At 35.7% G+C, this 22,741-nt stretch overlaps 1 protein-coding gene across 11 annotated transcripts in view; it reads right to left on the bottom strand.

Moving 5' to 3' along the window:
- Nucleotides 1-394: 394 nt before the first annotated feature.
- LOC149786821 (ATPase SWSAP1-like) overlaps nt 395-22,741 on the bottom strand; it is a 113,188-nt gene continuing 90,841 nt past the window's right edge. For 7 of the 11 annotated variants that reach the window (XM_089977333.1, XM_089977340.1, XM_089977338.1 and 4 more), the window contains 2 exons: nt 12,194-12,270; nt 5,580-6,191 (listed from right to left, as the gene is read on the bottom strand). In XM_089977333.1, the coding sequence (XP_089833459.1) occupies nt 5,960-6,191; nt 12,194-12,270 (309 nt within the window). In that variant the 3' untranslated portion in view covers nt 5,580-5,959. Of the gene's footprint in view, nt 2,670-5,579; nt 6,192-9,158; nt 9,260-12,193; nt 12,271-22,741 lie in introns of those variants that run through there. The other 4 variants (XM_089977335.1, XM_089977336.1, XM_089977334.1 and 1 more) reach the window with 4 other exon arrangements.

Genomic DNA, 22,741 nt, shown 5'->3' with positions numbered 1-22,741 from the left:
ATATGAAGTAACAGAGATCACATAAATGTGGTTATTATATGATCAGAAAAGTACTTAAATTATACATGGGGAACAAATGTGGAATGTCTTCTTTACACTGATATATCTTAATAGAGACGTAGCATCCTGACAGGGTAACATAATTAACATGGAAATGGGGAAGGGGGAGCGAAAGTTGTAGATATCAACCCACGTGAGTTAGTCACCATGCCTTTATTAATTTGTAGATGGCAAGTGGGTTTTATCAATAGTTTTTTTCAGATCAATTCCCAAGTTGAAGAGTAAAAGGAAACAAACATAATGATTATGTTCAGAACTGAATGTATGACTTTGATTTTCATATTAAGCAGAAACTATAAAATAAGACATCCATATCATAGAAGGAAAATCTGAATACAGTTCATTGTTCTTTAATCAGTTTTGAACACACACATACACGCAAACACACGCCACAACACCTATCATAGAAGTAAACTGTAGCTGCTATAGGAAGATGGTGTTTTCCATGAGCGTGTAAAAGACAAATGCCAAGGTCATACTAACTTAATGATAAAAATTATTTAAAGTATGCATATCTGCACTTATTAACATCGTGTATTATCAAATAATTTCAACTTTTGAATTTGACTGCCTATTCCATATAATGTATTATTTATGCACTCTAAACACAAGCTAAAATATCTCATCTTTTTCATATTGATTACCCCATACAGATTGCAGTGGCAATGTTGGGGTCCTTGGACTCACTATTAACAATGTATAATATAAAATAGATATGAGGTATTGAATCTGTACTTGTTTAAGAATAACTGATTCAAGAAAATGAACATTTCCCCATCCTTCATAAACATATCAGCTGATCGTGGCACAGAGCAAGCCATTCTTAAATAAGTAAATGTCTGTTTCACCTGTTAAAAAGATGAGCATGACCAGAATGTGTTGTTTCACTGGCTAGTGTCTCAGCATGTGGTATATATGATGCAATCAAGATGCCTCTGAAAGTATTGGCTTTAAATTAGATTCCATTAAACCAGATCCAGGGTCATCATAGTAGAGATGTGCTAGATATAACAAAATACTCCTAAGACTAACACTGGCAGAAATATTAAAGCATTTCTGCAAAAGACTGACCATACTGCTAAACTATCTGACACTATGTGACAGAAGGGACATTCTGACCTGTAACTTTTTCGAAGTGTTACGAAGTGTTTGAAATTAATGCTGGACAATTCTATCCAAAAAAAATATTTAGATCTAAAGGAGGTATCAATCAAACAGCTCTGTACAATACTGAATTTTTGCAAGTATGGCAAAGACTTAAATCCCCTGCTGTATGAATATTTACTGGGTGCCTGCATCTCAGATGAAGACAAACAAATAATCCATGATACTGACTAGATTGAAATGAAACTACATTCAAGGTCCATAAGGATACTGATGTGACAGTTTAGTGTTGAGAGGAAATATGTTTACTGACTTACCTGTACCTATAGCTAAATGGATTGATTACTGTTTCACCGTCTCTTCATCTGTAATAATGCATGAAAATATTTTTTCCTAAACTAAATGCTAAGATTGAGTCAAGTTCCTCACTGACCCATGAGAATTGGAATTTTCTGTCAGTTTTATTCACTATGTTAGAGTGACAAGAACTGACTTCTTTTCTAATTAGGTCATTGCTAACTCTCTATTTTCTTGTAAGAAAACATGGCACCAGACACTTGTACTCATACACTCACATTAATCGTTCTGAGCCTGAACAATCTGCCAAGTGAATTGGTTACTTTTGAGGCTACAGACAAACTGACTTCAAAGTCGTTTTCCCATCTGTTTCACTGTGTAAGCTATGAATTGCAAACAAGTTCTATAGTATTTTGGTGTGTTTGAAGTTTTTCATACTATGTATATAAATCTGGATGTTCATATTAACTACAACAATGAGATTCAAAGAGGATATGCAGCCTAAATGATATGAATATGCAAAACAAAATTATGCTGAGTAAAATATTTACATGATAGAATATGCAATGAAGCCAGGATTATCAATTTTGCATCAATTTTGTTAAATTTTCCCAACTTTTATCTTCATGCTCTAATGCAAATATCACCAAACAAAAGGCAAAAATGTTTTTTATAAGAACCAAACTTCATTTTTTTTTAAATGAGGGATGAGGGTTTTTGGAAAACATATGAATATTTTGTTGTAAACCTTTTGTTTCTTCAGTAAATTTAATGACAACTGAATGGAGAAAAAAATGTTCTTTAGAGTGCAGCTGCACATGCCATATGCCAGACAACTGTAGATACATTTGTGTAGTGTAACATAGGTAAATGGTGGGCAAAAAATGTCACAGGAGAATAATAATCTGGGCACTCTTTGGGTACTCTGATGGATATCAAGGTGAACTTGGATAAACTTTTTGTAATATACTGCAACTGAGGTGGTTTCACTGATTAATGATGGTTCAAATTGATGAAGTGAAGAAGACCTGGTCTGTGATTGGTGAGTGAGAAGCGGACAATTGATGAAGATATACAAACTGGCATCATTTCATCAGCATTTTTAATACAGTGAACAATCATTCAATCCTCAACAAGATCTGTGTAAGATGGACCCCGCATTTGATGATGGCTGTCAGGTTCAACATGCCAACAGCTACTCACCAAATCTGAAATGAGTGACCATAAACATTTTAATGCTGCAGATAATGAAATATGGAGTTATGATATTGATCCTGGCTCAAGAGAATTTAATCAAAGTTTGGATCAGATTTTTCTGTGCAAAAGGCCTAGTTGTCAAGTTACCTGTACCTAACTCTGCTAACATAACTGGACATTTGTATGCCTCCAAAATGTTGCCAAATAGTGTGGAATGCTATGAATCCACCCATTCATGAATTAGCACCTCAAGTATCTACTCTATGATAATAAATTGGCATAATAATCTGCTGTTTTGACCGACTTCCTGAAGGATCACAGCATCCAAACTTTTTGCCACATATTCCATACAGTCATGTTTCTTCTCTAAATGATTTTTGGTCCAATCCCGTGTCAGACACTTATTGAAAGATTCCATGTGGTTTGCAGTTCAGTCTCCAGCTTATGAACAACATGCCAAAAAATACAAACTGGCACTGAAACAGATAATCAGACTGAGAAAGTGTGTTCAGGTACATAAGGATTACTTGGACAGGTTGCCAGGGTCCCGATTGGCCGAGTGGTCTAAAGCGCTCTCCGTTATGGATCACTGCCATCTTACCTCTGTGCATGGGTTTGAGTCTCAGATTCTGCCAATGTAGGTATGTGAGAAAGCTTGCCAGTAGCTTTTCAAGGGTTGATGGTTCTTTCCGTGGATTTCCCGGATTCTTCCTTCACCATTAATACTGGCCGCAATGTATAGCCTATCTTGTGCTGAAAAATGGCGTTAAACCCAACAACAACAACTGACAGGTTGCCCTGATATACTAGTGTTATCTTATTAAAAACTTGGTTAAGCAGTGCACTAATATTCAAAATTGTATAATTACCCCTCATCCAACTTCAAATATGGAAAAAATAACTCCCGAATAGGTCAAAGGAGAATTGTCTGATTTTCACAAGAATATAGGCTGATCCTATTCCTGATATTACAGTGAAGTCAGCCCCCATTACTAATTGTAGTTGGCTGTAGACAATATATTAATTAACTTGTGTCATTCAACCACGGGTCATTCAGTCCATCAGTATTTGTCAAAATATCAGCTTTGTCACTCAGCTTGTAATTTTAACAAGAAATTAGACTCATCCAGTTGTGAAAGTGATGTTGGCACATTTCACGTATTGCAATCAGTTTGAAGCAGTCTGTTAAACAACTTGTGGCACTGTATCATGGGCCATTAAGTCCTCAATATGTGTTATCAATCCTCCATAAGGTGTTATTACAACTGATTATTTTTATCTGTTTGATAACACTGTATTCCCACTGTCCTGGTCATTAGATATCACTCAACAGTCTTGGATAAATGGAAACTATGCTTATATGCTCTCAATTATATCTTTTATTTCCCATCAATATCAAAAGATAATAGGACATTTTATCCTTGAAAATGTGTGAACGCTGGATGATTATACGCTTGTTTTTTTCACAAAACAGAAACTTACTTTGTGAATGTCCATTTTTTACATTTGTAACCAATTTGTTTTAAAAGTGGGAACTAGACCATACCAAGTTATAAACAGGCATACGGTTTATTCAGTGTGTATCAATTCAGGAATGGCATATTGTACTCACAGGACTGGAATTAACTGCATTTTTTAAAAGTCGAATGTAATAATTTGTGCACAATCCAAAACACAAATCTACAAATCTAGATAGGAATTTAGAATGTATAAAGCAGCTTAGTGACTAAGACTAATTCAAGTTACATTCAATTTTCAGTCATCATTTAATAATCATTGTAACATGGAACATGCCAATCCTCTCCTGTTAGCATAGACATTACATAAAACATGGATTCTGCTCAAGACTGGAGCTATATACTGTTTACTTTAAACTAAATAGTTACAATTATTTGCATAATTTGAACACATTCACAAGGTTCTTTGTGTTTTTGGTATATGTGTTTGTTTTAGAAAATACAAATATGCTATATACCTAGAATTTTCACCACTGACGTCACATGGCATTTGTTCTTGGTATATTAATCAATTTTTATGTAATTGTCACAGAAAAAATCACAACTTTACAGCTATCATAATACACTGCATATGTCATGTATTTTACAACCGGAGTGTAAGTCTTACATCTGTTGCAACATCATTATAATATAGTCCTTTAGTGGTATGCTGATGAATACAAAACCAAAGCAAATATGAGACCATCTTCTGCAATTCTTTGCTCTATATTTCTTGCTATGTTCTCTCTTTTATCATCATGTATGGTACAGAAAATGTGTTGAAACTAGAATTCTAAGTTAGGGAGATTTCAATGCACACCTCTGCCTCTACTAGAGGAAAGTAGGTTACAGAACCCAGATTTAGCGTGCAACCTACCTTAAAAATGCACCTTCAATGTAAGCATTGTAGTAACTAGCAAAAATGCAAAAGTTTGGAAATCAACATCTAGGCAGTATTGTTATGCCCTTGTTAGATGAATCCTAGAAAGTGGATCACAGTGTCCTGATTTGTGTGTGCAATAAGTATTCATTCCAAGATGCACACTATCTGCAAGACTGGTGGCAATAGCTTAAAAGAAACTGGCCTTTATGTTTGAATACCATTTTTTTCAACTATTTATAAAAAATTGAAATGCAAGAGTCACAACAACTGCTGATGACTAAAATTATTTGTTTTTTAAACAATGCTATTGTAAATAAATCCCAAAAGTAAGTCACAGAGACTCAGTTTTCGGTATACAACACCTGTTAATCCTAAGATGCATTCCGCAGTTTAAGCTTGATTAATTACGAGCGAATCATTTTTTGATAAAGGTTTATTGCACACCAAATTCTAGGTCACTGTGATAAACTTGTATTGATATTAGAACTTGAACCCATATAATGAGTATTCTGACTACTGAAAAGCAGGTTAAAGCATCAATGTCTTAGTGCCTGATGAGTTTATTTCAAGATACATCTAAATGCAAGATTGATCTCGATTGCTATAGTAATATGTAATAGACAGCCTGGACATGGAAATTAGACATACATGTGGACCAACAACAAAGGGAATCATTACACACCTTTAATGTGGGAGTGTACAAATTTCAACATATGTGTGTAAATAAGCATATTCAGTCCATAACAGATATTCACAAGTTATCAACACTGCCTTCTTTATAGTGATGTTGCTTATAATGACTTACCAATTGTTCTAACACAGATTCAGTTACTTCAAAGAAATGATTTTTTTTGCATATTTTTTTCAGCTAAGATGAACTCATTTAACACACATAAAATTTTATTTCATATACAACATAAAATTAAACAATATGAAATACAGTAAAATTATCATTTAAGTACAAGTGAGACATCAATAACAAATACCTCAGTAAATATAACAGAAACTTTAAATAATCTTGTCTCAGTTCTCTTAAACAAAGGTTGACTCTCTTAGGAAAATACCAGAGGACTGAACTTGATAAGTTAGGGACAGCTTTTTTCCCCTGATATTCATGTGAGCATGGAAGACTCGCTCCGAGGATGTAGCAGTATCTGGAATTAAGAAAGTTATAATTTGAGACAAGCATCAAATAGTCATGATGGATCTTCACTAAGCAAAGGCATCTACTTAAAGTACCCTATGATCAATAGCTGTCAATTTATATACTTATGACACAATCTGTTTCCATGGTAACATAATTTGCTTGACAAATTTAACAGTTTAAGAATAACGATCCTAAAAATGATAATGTTTATGGAAAGAAGGATGACACATTGTTTCTAAAGTAACATAAAAATACTGAATGCAAACATTCTAAGAAACAAATGAATATAAAAGCAAATTCCTTGATATGTGCAACTCATTTGATTAAAATATCTTTACTGGTTTGAGTGTTATGCTCCAATATTTGACCAATATATTATATTTTATCATAAAACCAGCAAATTAGGTTTCATCCGACAAATTATCTCTCCAAAAGGAAACTTTTAAAATGATGAAAATAATTTGCTTTCTTGCTCATTTTTGAGAAATTAATCTCTTGTTGGTGCCCCTTATAAAACTCAAACCATGAGAGATCTTCCAATTAACATCCAGTAGTACCAGTGTGGCAAAAGCAATAAAATGAAAATGGTTTAGCCATGTCTAAGCCTATTATTGTGTACAATTTATCTATACATAAGCTTCTTCTGAAATAAAAATGGTTTAGCCACATCATAGCCTTCATCCGGAAAAAAAATATGTTAGTTTTACCAGCAATCATTTTCAGCCAATAAGCAACCTTCCTCACTTCCTTTAAATACCATATTTAATATTCCACCGCATACAGACTAATTGTTATACAATTCAAGTTTAAACCCTATGTTCCAGTCCTCTCACTTGATACACTACTGATACTACGCTTCATTTTCATGACAACATGACAATTCTGACTGAAAATTACAAAACGGAATCCACCTCAACTCTACATGGTTGGTCTGTACCAAGTGTGCTTGAAATACCTATATGGTTTCATAGTTATGCCCTGGAAATCATCAGGACAGACTGAGAGATGGCATTGTTCTAAGGTAACAAAAAACTTACTGAATGCTGAAAACTCAATGTATCAAAAGGCATCTGAAGGCAATTTGTGTAACAAGACTGGTTGAAATACCTTGAAGGATCCATGACTTGTGCTCCAGAAACAAGCATTTGTACAGATAGACTTGCAGACAGCACTTTTGTAAAATAACAGTATATACCTCAATGACTGGTTTGAGAATTATGATCTGGAAACATCAATGTCTAAAGACAGGCAGAAAGATGGAAGGATTGGGGTGTGGCGATGAACCAAACTAAATATCGTGTGGAGCATTAATAAAGTTCCTCTTTGAGCCTACAATAGTAGAACCTTATGTGTTGGTGTTGTTTACTTTGTAATATTTATCTCTGAGAGAGTGACTGGCTCTTATAATTGCGCAAATCTGACTGGGGCTATCTCCTATATACTGTTATGTATATCTATGTTGTGCATTTAACTTTTGTCTATGATTGCAGATTGTAAGGGTCATTTGAAAACAACATTACATATATATGTGTTGTGCATTTAACTTTTGTCCATGATTGTAGATTATGCTTTAAGATAATGATCATTTGTAAACCATGCTTATTTTTATTTGAGTTCTGAACCTTGGTTTTCCCCTTAGAAATTATATGGTCAGCATGATTTTTGTCAGGTTGTTCCCTAAAATTTAAGTAAACAGACCTGACCTTGTTTATGAATCTGATGAAAATTTCCATCAGAAATTACCTAGGTCAGGGCAGTTTGTTGTGTCATAAGTTTGGTGACAGTTTGTATGCAAGGAAGACAAAGTCTGCAATTATTCAGTCCTTGTGAAATCACAGTTAGTTGTGTTCAGATATGATTTGATAGGAATTATCTATTTAAAATATTTAATGGAATTACAAAGTGCTCATTGACATTTTGGACTAAAACATTACTTTGGGATTATTGTGAATTCATTCAAAGACATTTTGGATGATATCATTGGGATACATTAAGACTGTTGGCACATCAGCTCATTCAATGATGTTGGTACATTGGCACATTCAAAACTTGGGATTCATTCAGAACACTCTATACTGTTTGACTTGTGATAGAATCTTTAGGACTATTTAGGACTTCATTCACAATACTGTGAGTTCCTCTTAAATTTTAACTTGATATCTTAGAGATTTAAATTATTTGTTGCTTTTTTTAAATTGTTGGTTTTGCTTCTGTCTGTAACTAGTTTAAAACCATAGAGTCGTAAGAATACATTTTATTAACACTGGCATCCGTGGGGATTCTGTGCACTAATATTCTCAGAAAACCCACACTGTAAGTAATACTGGCTCAAACAGGGAGAAATATTTCAAACAAATAACAACTTGAAAAAGTTGTTCGTTTAATTATATAGCAATGGCATGACAAACTGATTAGGATATTTTTAGTCATTTTGGCTTAAGTCTACATATAGGTCCTATCCATGTTTGTTTTTAAGTGATTTTACCACTTGGTGGCAAAAATTGTTTTACCTCTTAAATTTCTTTTAAGTTAAATTTATTTCTACCTGGACCAAAAAAGTCAAGAAAATAAACTAGAATTTTTCCAATATATATGGGCTGTTCCACTAAAACATATGTGATACCGATAAAACATAAAAGTTAGCATAAACTGCTTTTTATCTAGAAGGATTAGTAGTTTGAGAAATTGTCTCATCCTGTTGCATCTTCACTAGTTCTTCATTATTGTATAAATGGCAACAACTAAACTTAACTTAGTCTAGCCATTGGACTACTAATCCAAAAGGAAATTTACAAGCCTTGGACTACTGGACTACTGCTAATTTTGAGCTCTACCAATTAAAGATGTTTTTAGAACATATGTTTTGGTCCACGTATTACTCATTTGTTATTTGTTACATAAGCTGTCACAAAGAAATTGTCAAGCAAGAGGAAAGGGATTGATAAAGTGATAGATGCAGAGTTTGTTTGCTTACTTTCAATGGTCATAATATTAAACTTGAATTGTCTGAAGACAGCTTGGAGTGACTTCATTTTGGTCTGACAGCTTACCAATAGACAGCATCCAGTATCTGGACTAAAGGAGAGACCAAAAAATAGTCAGCAGTTGTATTTATGCTTGAACATTATATATTGGCACTAGCAATACAGTAAAACCTGTCATGAGCGACCTCTGCTATGAGCGACCACCTGTCATTTCCAACCACAATCGTAATGCACGGATCGATTTTACTATATAAACGCTCTGTTATGGACGACCACCTGCTGAACGCGACCAGCGACCGCGATTTCTTGGCAAAATATGCATTTTGACACTGCTATGAACGGCCGCATCGCCAAAAAATCAAAACAGATTGACACCACTGACCTTAACTTAATCCTTTGTAAACACTAGAGCTCGGGATAAATGTAGTATGCAAACAAAGTACACATTAAATAACACTATAGTTGAACAACCATATATCGGGATAAACACCTCTAACCATCATTTAATCCTTTGTAACAAAGACTGCATAAATAGCAAAGATTGCTCTAATAAAGTATTTAAAAATAATTTGTCTTGCTACAGTACCAGTTTTGTGAAATTTACAACTCCAGCGTACGGTGTCATTTGTAAACTGCAGTAAACCAGACTAAAGTACATGTCACTAACCGCCATTGTAGTGCCAAAGTCATGTGAATAGCCAGTAAGAGTAACATCAAAGGGAGTAATGATGGATATACGCAGTCAATTTAGAGGTTTGTATTTTTTCTTTATCTTTATGAAAACTCACAAAACGCCGGTAGTCCTTATGTCCAAGTGAGAAATCGTTTGAAAGGGCTTCAGTGTTGGTTTGAGTACGTCGTTTGCTTTCCAGTTAATCCATAATGCCTGGAGGGCGAATGAGCTCATTGTCTTTAATACTAGTAAGTGAGAATCATTTCCAGATTTTTTTTAAATTATTTTTTATTTCTTTTGTTAGTGTTTCACCAAGCCACAATCTGTTTACGTGGGTGCAGATGGTCGGAACATTTGTTTATCGAGCTATAACGCTGTTGATTTAAACCGTCTCAGAATAAATGTATTGTTTCTTGATGAGTTAATTATGTCTTTTGGTTTCATTCATTGGTACATAATATATATTTATTCCACAATTCCCCAAAACCGGATCAAAACCGATAGTCTTTATAACGTCAACACTAATAACAACGGCAGAATCTCCGCTGAAAAAAAGAAACATTTTAACACTGGAAGAAAGGATTAATGTCATTGAAAGAAATGAAAAAGGCGAGACCACTCGCAAAATAGCAGTTAGCTTAAGCGTCGGTAAAACGCAAGTTCAAAATGTAATCAAAGACAAGAAGTCCATTAGAAACGAATGGCAGAAAGGTGCACAAGCACAGAGGAAATATGCCATGGCACGACGGACAGTTTACGGAGATCTGAACGAGCGAGTATGGGAGTGGTTTTGTGTTGCAAGGAGTAAAAACATACCAGTAAGTGGAAAGTTGATTCCGGAAAAGGCAATAATTGAGATACATGTTCAGACCAAATAGCTGAGTAAAACACGTCAACAAAGAAGTATAATGGATTTCTTTTAAAAAAACAAGTGAATAAGTGTATAAAATAAGATATATACATCATATCTAACTGTTCATTTTTTGTACATATTAATGTGATGTTGAAATATAAATTTTATTCTCGTTGTTTGATAGATGTATATCTTTATTATATAAAGATATTTTGAGAGGAATGCATGCAATATTTAACAAGATTCATGAATAAAGGATATGATGCATGTACAGTGAGTATGGGTATTATTTATTTTTCAACAATGCTAACTATTGACCCTGAAAACCAGTCCATTTTCACACACCTCTTATGAGAGACCTCCTGTCTTGAGAGACCGCTTTTGGTTGGCAGAAGGGGCGGTCTCTCATAACAGGTTTTACTGTACTGCTAATCAATTCTTATTGTGTGTGTGTGTGCGTCTATATATATATATATCAATGTAATCAACAAAACTAAAATTTACATAAAGTGAATAAGCATGAAACACAAAAATGTGCTTGCAAATGACTGACAAAGTCATTCGTTTGCCATGTTGGGTTGGTATCATTGATTTTAGATGCAGTAACCATGAACAATTGGCAGTATTTCTTCAGACCCACTGTAATTTCTTGTATTGTCTTTGATGCAGTGTTCCTTTATTATGATGCACAAAATGTGAACCACACAGTGTAATGCCTTAATGAAACTGCCTTATAATGAAGTACCTGATAAAGTACTACCTCATTATAATGTTGTCCATGGGAGCCATAGAGTATATACTACCTTGTAGTATGACTGCCTTCTCATGAAGTACAAGTAATATAAATTTTACAATCACTTGATGAAATGAGATCCATTATCCTATCCTACCTTATAACATGTTTATCCATTATATTTTATTTTATATGCCTTTCATAGAATTCTGAAATCTATACGTTTTATACAGTATATCTTTGTACTTCATGCTTACGTTATTTGGAAGGGTTTATCCTCCTAAACTTATGTAATTCTTCATCTTTATATTTTTTTCATTGTTGTACTGATATGCCATTAAATGCTGATACACACTATTTATAACAGGAACCATGTTATAATGCACAGTCTTATAATAAGGGAGAGATGGGGAAATAAAGGACTTCTTATCTTATAGTAAGTAGGGCTCCAATGTTCTCTGATTTATAAAACTGAGCAATCACCCAGGCCACCTTCATTGATTCAGATCTTTGCTCTGATTACCAGCTTGGTTTATATTTTGTTGTGACTTTAATTTCATTTTCTAGCTTGCCCACAAAAACCACAAAATTTGCTACCAATGAATTCAAAGTGATTCAGAGCATATTTACAATTCACTGTTTTAATTATATTCATCCATTAAAAAAACGCTTTGCTAATTTTCTGTAGAAGAAATTACATGAATAGGTATCATCTCATTATATTTCAATTAATGATGAAAAAGGATGAGCACAGACTGGTACATACTTTTTCTTATGTATAAAGTGGACTGTATCAAGAAGAAGTGCACACAGTCTGACTGCTGCTGCTTCTTGTCCTTGACCCTGAAAGTATTTAAGAAATAAATCAATTTTAAAAATGTGCAAACGATCCTAGACAAATCTAAGTCAAACAAAAGTCAAAACTGGAGATGGAAGGAAAATCAAGTGACTTTTGACCTTTTCAACCTGAAATCAACATGTTTATTTAAAATATGGCAAATTGGAAGCATTACTGCAAATTAAAAGGTCTTTATGCCGGGATGTTTTGTGTCCAATCTGGTCAAATTCTGTTCTGCAGTTTTGCAAAGTTGTTCTTTAAAGATTTCTCTATTTTTAGTAGTGGTAGCCATATTTCATGTCATATTGGTTTCATCTGTATCAACTTTAAGTACATTCATGTGAGTATGTTGTCTATCAAATTGTTGTTATATCAAATTCTCTTCAGACCTTTTGATAAGCAGTGATTTAAAGTTGTTTATATTATTAGTACTGGTGCAGGGTACATTCCTTGAATGGAGAAGTGTGGCCCATTGCTGATCAAAAATTGTGTTCATGTACAAAAACCAAATTTTAAATAACTAATACATAGCTTGTCTTTACTTTAACTACACTGTAGTCCCATGTAGTTAACATAAACATTATCATGCAGAACATAAGTTCAGACTAAACTGATTATGTCCTCCTATTCTCAATAAAGATTCTTTCTGGCAATCTTTTATCTTTGCATTTAAACTTTAAATGATTTCAGAACTTAAAATTGTAACAATGAATTAGTATTATCTAGCCAGTATTGTGTTGACATACTGCAAAACTAGCTACTCACCCACCCAACCAACAACCCACCCACCAAACCACCTACCTACTGTGACTGGGTGCACATGGCATACAACAATAAAAAATACATTCTTTTCGGTCAAAGTAGAGGTACCATAATTACTTCATACAATCCAGATATTAATTTTGTTTTTGCATTATTTTTTAAAAAAACACTGATCTTAAATTCTGATTACCAAGCTATTATCATTGACCACCTCTGACAGCCAAATGCTACAGGGTGAAAAGTCACAGGCTTTGAGCAACCTTGGGGTGACAACACGAAGCATAGAGTTATGCATCAATAACTACCTTGATTAGCCACTACATGTGGGGCCAGGCATGAAAAAGATGCAGCATGTTTAGTCCACTCATCTAAATACAATACTCATTCAAATGTAAAATACACAGTAAACCTCCCAAGGGTGAAATATCACAATATACAATATATAGTCAAAATAACGGAAAGTTTATCACTGAATAAGCATATTTATTCCTACTTAAAATGCATTGGTTAGAAAGGGCCTTTGAATTAGGCTAGGATGTCAAGCAAGGAAGCCTCTCACAAGCATGAGTACTTAACCCAGGTTAGTAAAGCATAAAATGTAGGTTACAATGACCTTCTCCAGTTTCAAGAGAGTTGTAGTAACAGAGATGCATTCGATTATCGAGTTTCATGTACATGGCATGTCAAAATGTTTGCTAAATGCAAACACTTAACATAAGAGGTAAAATGTGAAACAGTTCACACTGACCTTTTTTGGTGCAAGAGAGCTGTATACAATCATCTAGTTTAATGATCAAGCCATCAGCAGTACAAACATCAAAGTAAATCAAAGCTGGTGAAATGCATAATATGGGTTGACCTACTTTCAAGATGCAGGTGTAGTACTCATAAAGATGCATCCTCTCACCAAGTTTTATGATTCTAGTATGAAACAGCTGATAAAAATCATGTGATCATAAGCTAAATGCAAGTACTTAACATAAGCCAGTAAAATTTTAAATGTAGATCACAGTGACTTTCTTTTGTGGCAAGGGTGCGGTACTATCAGAGGTGAATACAATCAACTGGATTGATGGTTCTACCATGAAAAGAACTTGAGAAATAAATATAAACACATATTTTAAGCCAGTAGAGCATGGAAAATAGGCCACAGTGACCAACTCTTAAGATAAAGGTGAAATATTTATCATGATCCATCAACTTTTGAAACTTCATTTAAGGTATAACAGTATTTGTACAGTGTGCAAAACATGCATCAACTTCACAAAGACGATTCAGTTTGGTTTGGATTTGTGGGTTTAATCCATTTTTCAGCACATAATAGGCTATACATGTCATCCAGGATATCTGATATAGGAAGAGTCCTGGAAGAACCACCAACCAGTTTGACCTGACAATGATGGATCCAAAGTATATAAAGCTGGAAAAGTGAATATTTATTACCGATCCATGGCCCAAAATGCCTGCAATCATTATCAGCCTCTGTTGTTGTGATCCTTCCATTCCAGGATTCAAATTCCTTATGCCTGAGTAACCATTCCCTTCTAGAGCTTTTGTGGGGCATTTGAGTTAATTTCATTTCCTCCCTCTGCAACATTGTGGAAATAAATGCATTGCTGCTTATGCAAAAGATTTCGTCTTCTTACATTTTTGATCATGTGCTTTTGACTGGTGCCCAAGCTAATCTAAATGTCTATCAGTCAATGAAATTATTTTATGCTTCTTTGGTAATGAGTGTTGATATGACAATCCATTCAGGAGAATTAGTGATCCAGTTTGATTTTCAATATTCATTGCAGCAACCTTACTGGATGTCTGCAAAGCACCATTTTCATTTAAGAATAAAATATTTCATAGTTAGTCTTCTGGTGAAAACCCCATACTGATATAACTTCCATTTAAGAGTAGCAATAACAAGATTTTCAAGAAGGCAGCCATGGTGGCCATACTGGATGTCTGGCTGTCATCATTTTAATTTAGTTCCAACTAGACATGAGAAAATGTCTTATGGTAAAAACCAAATGTTGATTTTACTTTCCTTTTAGGAAAAGTAGCAATAACATTTTACAAGATCGTGGATATCAGATTGGCACATTTTTTATTTAAGACCAACCAGATACCCTAAGAAGTCTTCCAGTGAATACTTCATGTTTATGACTTTCTGTTCAGGAGGAATAGCAATAACAAAATGCGACATGTCAGATAAACACCATTTTCATTTGGGACAAACTTTTTTGATGAAAATTCGATGCTGATATGACTATCTATTAGAGCAGAGTTGGAAAACCATGATTTTCAAGATGGCTGATGTGTTGCAACCCTATGCCATAATCATTTTCCAATCAGGATTTTCAAAACTATTCCTATGGCAGCCATACTGGATGTCAGATTGGCACAATTTTTTACTTAGGAACATATATAATAAGAAGTCTTTCAGTTAAAATCTACCCAGAAGAAGTAGTGATAACAAGATTTTCAAAATGTCTGGATGTCTGAGAAGCTCCATTTTCACTGTACCCTGTGATGAAAGTGTGTGAACAGTTTCACAGCAATTCTCTGAGTAGTGAAAACTTGTGCTAATAGATGGACAGGCAATGACTCTTGCCTGTACCTTCCTTTGCCATCTATGGGTGACAATAGTTTTAAGCTGAGCGGAACACTGAGTAATAGACATGGCAGGAAGGATGTGTGGGTATTAAAGTAATCTGATCAGGTAATTACTTGGCAGAAACATAACCGACTAAAACATGGCTTTTTCCTTAGAATATATTCTCTTAGTATAAAAGGTAATAGGCATAAGGAATGCTGAGCAACCAGCCTATACCCCAGGTAACCTCTGAGGTGGAAATATTGAATTCCCCATATGACGGTAAACCCACTCTCCTAATTATGAGCAGCACAACTGGAGGCAACATGGTTTACAGCTGAATAGAAGAAATAATGAACAATTTATACCACATAAAATTTTCAGGCAAATCCAATGAAAGCTGTGCAAGGTGCTCGCTGGAGGTTGTGCTAGTGTCAATTGGATCTGGTAACCAGAAGTACAGCTGCCTCTACCAGATCCTGAATTTGTCATTAAGGAGCCAAGTCTCGTAGATAAAACTAGAGAAGGTAGATTGAACATGCCAACCAATGGCCATGTCCTCTTTCCCAGGTTCAACTGCGAGAAAGAGGTGTCAATGTGCTCCATGAAATGACCGCTTCAGATAAAGTCTGAGCAAATGTACTCTTCAGTTGTGTCAATACTGGAGAGAGGTCGTATGATGACATTTTGAATGCCCACTGATGGCAACCAATTCCTGACAAAGACACTAGTCTGCATCATAAGGACCACAGAGAGATCTGATCGAAATTGAAGGTGGATGGTGGATGCAAATGCTATCAAGAAAAAGGTTTTGTATGAAAGGAGCCTCAGCTAAAGGCTCAAATTTGTTTGAATTCAACCAAGTCAGAATCCAGGAAAGATTTCACTGAGCAAAACAATTTAAGTGATTAAGGCCTAATGAAGGAAAGGTTGGACAACACGTAAGAGAGGTCTTTGTTATCACCAAGGTCCTCCGTACCATGATAATGGGACATGCCCTAAATGGCAATCAGAGTCAAACATTTCTCCTCGAAAAGGCAAAGAAAAATGTCAGCTACAGTCAAACCTGGTTATCTTGATTATGTCGGGTGGTGTCAAAAAATTGCTGACATAACTGGGTCCAGAGATATCAGGGCTTCGTTCACAAATCTACTGCAGAACAATGAGTATGCATCTGAAGTACCAAAAATGAGAAGTTTTGTTTCTAAAAACAAATGGCATTTCTAATGCACAATAAAAATAATAATTCAGTCATGCCTGGTTGCAGACAAAATAAGATTGTAGGTCTTTTAGTGGATGAAAGTTATTCATTTCCCTGTGAATAGCCTCCTCCCGTTCGTAGCCTCAGCAAGACAATAATTTTCTCATGCTGTCCAAAATCCAGGCCAATTTAAGTACATGTACATGTACATGTAGGACCATACTTCTTTTAAAAGTATTTTTTTTTTAGTGTTGACTAGCAGAAAAATGTAACTGACCAATATTGTATGTGAAAAACAATCCTTTTTGTTGATGGTCAAAGCTTTCTTTACACAGGTAAAACCTGCTCTTGTACCAACTTTTTCCATCCTTGCCAGTACTAGTAATAGTGGAAACACAGGATCATTTCTTCTAAAATTTCTCAGAGATGGACATTATAAGTTGCATTTCATCAAATTAAGCGGGTCCACAAGTTACTATGGACTGAAACTTGTGCTAGACATAACAGGGTTATCAACCTAACAGGGGTCAAGGTAAGTGGGGAAAAATTAGAATAACAAAAGATTTTTTTGGGACTGGTCCAAAACACTTGACATACAAGGATTCTTGAGATAACAAAGGTCAAGATAAGTGGGTTTGACTGTACTTGTGGGGATAGCAGCACTCACAAAAATGATGTTTTGTCTTTGCACCAGTTGCTGAAAAGGTGCCATTTCCCTTCAAAAACCTTTAATGCAGAAGGTCATCTAACATGGGTTTAAGGGTGTATGAAAAGATTTGGCCCTGACAGGATCTTCCTGGATATTCTGACCATTATATTGAGAAGATCACTGATCCAGGATTTGTCCCAGCAAAGAGGGGCAATCAATATAATTTTGCACTTCTGGCCCCTCAATTCCTGTATAATCTTAGGAAATAAGATAGTTGGGGTAGGTAGACAAATGGGCCACAGATCCTCCCAACTGAAACAGAGCATCTCCAGACTAAAGCCACATGATATGGTTATTGAAAAATGTAAGTGGATATTTTGTGATTCCACCTAGTTGTAAAAAATTAATGATCATATGCCTCCATAGCTGGCAAATCTGATGAAAGGCCCATGGATAGAGAGACCACTCTGTATGGCAAATTTGTTCCCTCTTTACCAGATAATCAGCCAAAACTGAGCCTGGGTTGCCAGACAATCAGCCAAAACTGAGCCTGGGTTGCCAGACGATCAGCCAAGACTGAGCCTGGGTTGCCAGATAATCAGCCAAGACTGAGCCCACTGGGATATGTATGAACTGGATATTAATGTTGCCTTGTTGCCAAGCCTCATGATCCAGTATTGGGGAAATGAAGGTAAACAGTTTGTGATTCCACCTGGTTGCAAAAGAATCAAACATCTGATGTCTACATAGCTGGCAAATATGATGAAAGACCAATGGATAGAGACACACAATGTATGGAGAATCTGTTCCCTCCTTGACAGAGAGTTAGCTAAAACTGAGTCTGTTTGGAATATGATCTGGATATCAATGTTGCCTTATGTGCACCAACAACAGAATGCCCAGACCAGAATGTAGAGTTAAGGTGATTTGATAATGTCCTATCTGAGGCAGTATTTCACCACAGCCTAGTTGTCTGACATGATGAGCTCCATCTCCATCTGAAGATGGTCACTCCATACACTCCATAATGAAAGGCCTTAATGACAGCTTTCGTCTCCAAGAGACAGATGTGGAGACCTGTGTCCTTGAGAGTGTTGCAGTCCAGTATCAGATGGATTGCTTGCATTTGTACACACTGACAGCTGTTTGAGAGGTATTCCTGTCATGAGTAAACTTTAGATGCATCACTGTTCCAAGAATGATACTAACTCATTACACTGTAATGATGTGTCATGGAAAAGAGACACCACTGAGATAGCAAGGTCATCTGAAAAGGGTGCATTTAGAGGCAACCCAGTGGGATAACATCTGCCGCTGCATAGAATTATGCGAGAAGTTGCAGAAACTCTCTGGTTGTGATTTATTTTGTGCTGAAAATGGATTCTGTGAGGATATCAAAGGGAAAAGATGGGAAAGACATACCAAGCTGAGTTGAGTGATACAATTAATACCTATATGGATGAACTGATGGGATGGACAAAGATGGGACTTCCCAACTGATCAAAAAACCTAGATGATGTAAAAGGGAAACAAGATCATTCTTTTCTTGGACTAGAATGGAACTAATTGTTTCTGGAGGATAAATATGAAACAGGGAATATGATGTAGTGTAGTAGGTTAATAAAGGCCCAGTAACGATGTTCTAACCAGTGTGAGCACAAAACTGATAGCAATTTCTTCAGTAAGTAAACTGCTGAAATTTCTGTCTGTAAGGATGGACAGGAACCTGAAATATGCATCAGTCAGATCAAGCCAAATTCAGATGAAGAGGTGGACTGATCTTGCCATTTCCATCTTGAATGCCATAAGCCATCTTCACAGGAAAGGCTTGGAGGAAAAATCTGGAGAATAAATTCCAAACAATCTTCACCACCCACTTCTCTATAAGCATCAATATATCTTGCTACAAAAATGTGTTCTTAGCAAATCTGACAACACTACCCTCAGGAATGGCAAAGTAAGAACAGAAGTCCATCTGAGACAATTTGGATCACCTACTTGTTCGGCAGAAAGAGACCGATCCAAAGCTGTTTGAAAAATCAAACATGAGCTGGACACCTACCAGATAATTGTCTGCAGTTAATTGGAAATAAAAGTCAACAGTGAGAGATCTGCAGTTAATTGGAAATAAAAGTCAACAGTGAGAGAACAGAGGTGAAACGGTAAAGAACTTTGTTTCCTATCACCTTGATAAGACTGCCTCTGAAACTGAAAGCAGATTGTCTTCATGCATAAGATTGAGATTGCAGATGACATTTAGGTTGAACAGCAAATGATCCCTTTTCTCCTTTCATCATATCATTGAGGATGAATGAAAGATGATGTATAATGTGATGGTTGCTGCACTGAGAGAGGGAGAGGCAGTTCTTGGATTGCCTAACTCCACAATTCCTCTGTCTTGCCACCAAACAGCAAGGGTTATCCAAAGGGAGGTTCACAGGGTCAGGCCAGGATGTGCAAGTCAGAATAAAATCACCAGAGATGCAAAGTCCAACAATGAAGAGACATGGTGTGCAGAATGACTTTATCCACCACAGAAACAGGTGAACACAAACTGATTGCCAGCATAGTTCTTGTCTAACACCAGGAGATCTTAAAAGGTGTCAAAATTGGCCTTATACCAGTGAGATGGCTAAGAACACTTGATGCTGACTCTTAGAAAAATGAAGGCTTTTGGAATTGACTGGGTCAATGATCATGGCTGACCGACTCAGCATTTTTTTTTTCTCACTCTGGGGAAACTTCCCTTTGGTCAAAACCAACTGAGGTCTTTCCCTGCACACTGGTGTACAAAAGTGGGGTGGCGGACATTCTGAGTTCTACAACACCCCATAAATTCCTCTACGGCCCCCTTAAGGCTATACTTGGGCTACTCTGTGGTGGGATATGAGTATGAACCATCATCAGGTTCATCCCCCACTCAGTGTGTGGGCTGTCCTGGATGGAATCAAGATCGATATCCAGATAGTACAGTCACAAAGGCATAGACAAGGTGTGGCCTTTGACTTTAAGACTGCCACTGTACTGTCCAAGAGGGTAAGCCATGAATAAATGGCTAGCCATATCCACAGGATGTAGTCATCAAACTGGTACAGATGGCTAGTCTAAATCAAAACATCTAGTACGAGTGTCAGGTGTAAGGATGGTAGTTCACTACTGGAGTAATGCTAGTCTTGGGCAGACAGACAGTTCTATCAATCTGATCCCTGGCAATGTGAACATTCCATGGCGCTACCTGACGAGTCATTGGATCATATGGTACAGAAACCATATGGTCAATGTATGATCAAGAGCTGGACTGCTTGAAAGTAGCTGATATAGCATCAAAAGTATATGCTCCCCGACTTACAGGCCTGAAGGCCATGTTTGGACATGCAGGTGGAATTACAACAATTGGGCTGCATAGAACTGGGTGGAAACTACCCAAAACAATAGAAGTTCTCCAGATGTAATAATGTCCTTGACCACAATGACAAAAACATCACTACTCTTAGTCCTTTGATTTTCTATGTTCAAAACATCCATACTTTCACTACTTTGATTTCCCATGTCACTCCCTGTTTCTTGCTGTTTTCCTTAGAACTGTTGACCATTTATTCTCCAACTGGTGAGCATGCTGCATGTGGTTGACTACGTACACTTTGTATATGCAAGACATGATTCATATTTAGCATATGTAATTATTATTGATTCTCAAATGACAAAGCAAGAAAGAAATAAAAATGCATAATTAACTGCATTAAAAATGTCAGAGACACCTGTTACATCAGCGGTGGACTGCTCCAGTAGCCTAAGTGGTTTGAGTTTATGCATCAGATGTGGGAGTTCGCATGTTCAAGCCCCTGCCTAGTCATACCAAAGACTAATAAAAATGGTACTAACAGCTGCCTTGCTTGACGCTCAGCATGTAGAGCTTAGTGTTCGGATTGGTCGGCTTGGTGTCAGGATAATGTGACTGGGTGGGACATGATGCTAGATGTCAGTGGCATGATACCCCAGTGCTAGACATCACTATTAACTGACACACCTGCGACAATGCAGACATTGAAGCAATATCACTAAAACTGTAGATAGCTAAGTTACAAATCTAAATCACACGTACACACTATACCTATGGTGATAAATAGTATGCGCAAACACAAACTTCAACACATTCTAAAACAACGTAGACTAATGCAACCAGAAAACACAGAAACTAAGTCTAGATAGGTGAAAATAATTCATATAATTATGGTCAAAATTCAAAACAATAATGTACACCACCTGTAGCATTATCCTGAATACATCCACAAATAATAAAATCCTCAAAGGAGGGAATGAAACGATCACAAATATCCAGTTGATATAGGGAGGCGATGTGAATGATGTTGTTAATTCACACAGTGAAAGCTGAAATTAGCACAACCTGTAGGTGGCAAGGGGAGGTAACAGGCAAGAGTTATTTCCCTTTATCTATATAAATATTATAGACAGAAAGATGAATTTTCAGTTTTGGGAGGGCTGGATTCGGAAGGTGGTATTTTTTATATTCCTAACATTAATGTGACCAGGCTACATATTTGAAGGAGGAATACAACACCTGATAAACGAATTATTTTGCATTCTACATGTTCTCCATAATCATAGATGTGAAAGCTCTAACAGCATTTAAGTAAAACACGAAACAACAAGCAAAGTGTTCTCCAAGGTATGAAAGACCATCCATTTAATACGAGTCTCTGTTATAAATTCAAGCACTTTTCAGCACGTTCTAACAAAAACATTTATTTTTAAGGACTTTAAGTTTTGATTTCATCATTTTACAATTCAAGCACTTTCAAGGCTTCCAAAAACTCATATAACCATGCTATGAAAACACATTTTAAAAAATTTCAAGAGAGAGACTATGTGACCACATCATAAATAGAGAAATAACATCAAACGTTTTGTCTGTGTATATACAGGACTTCATTGTGTATATATATATATATATATATATATATATATATATATATATATATATATATATATATATATATATATATATATATGACTTCATTGTCTGTATATATAGAACTTTATTGTCCATATATATGGAACTTTATTGTCTGTATATATAGGATGTATATATAGGATTTCATTGTCCGTATATATAGGACTTTATTGATATATATATATATATATATATATATATATATATATATATATGACTTTATTGTCTGTATATATAGGACTTCATTGTCTGTATATATAGGACTGTATTGTCTGTATGTATAGGACTTTATTGTCTGTATATAT

Source organism: Sinohyriopsis cumingii, chromosome 12 (assembly GCF_028554795.1).
Source record: "Sinohyriopsis cumingii isolate HCF-2022 chromosome 12, ASM2855479v2, whole genome shotgun sequence".
In the NCBI taxonomy this organism is placed as follows: domain Eukaryota; kingdom Metazoa; phylum Mollusca; class Bivalvia; order Unionida; family Unionidae; genus Sinohyriopsis; species Sinohyriopsis cumingii.
The sequence above is the reverse complement of the archived record's forward strand: the minus strand, read 5'-3'. Positions and strand labels throughout refer to the sequence as shown.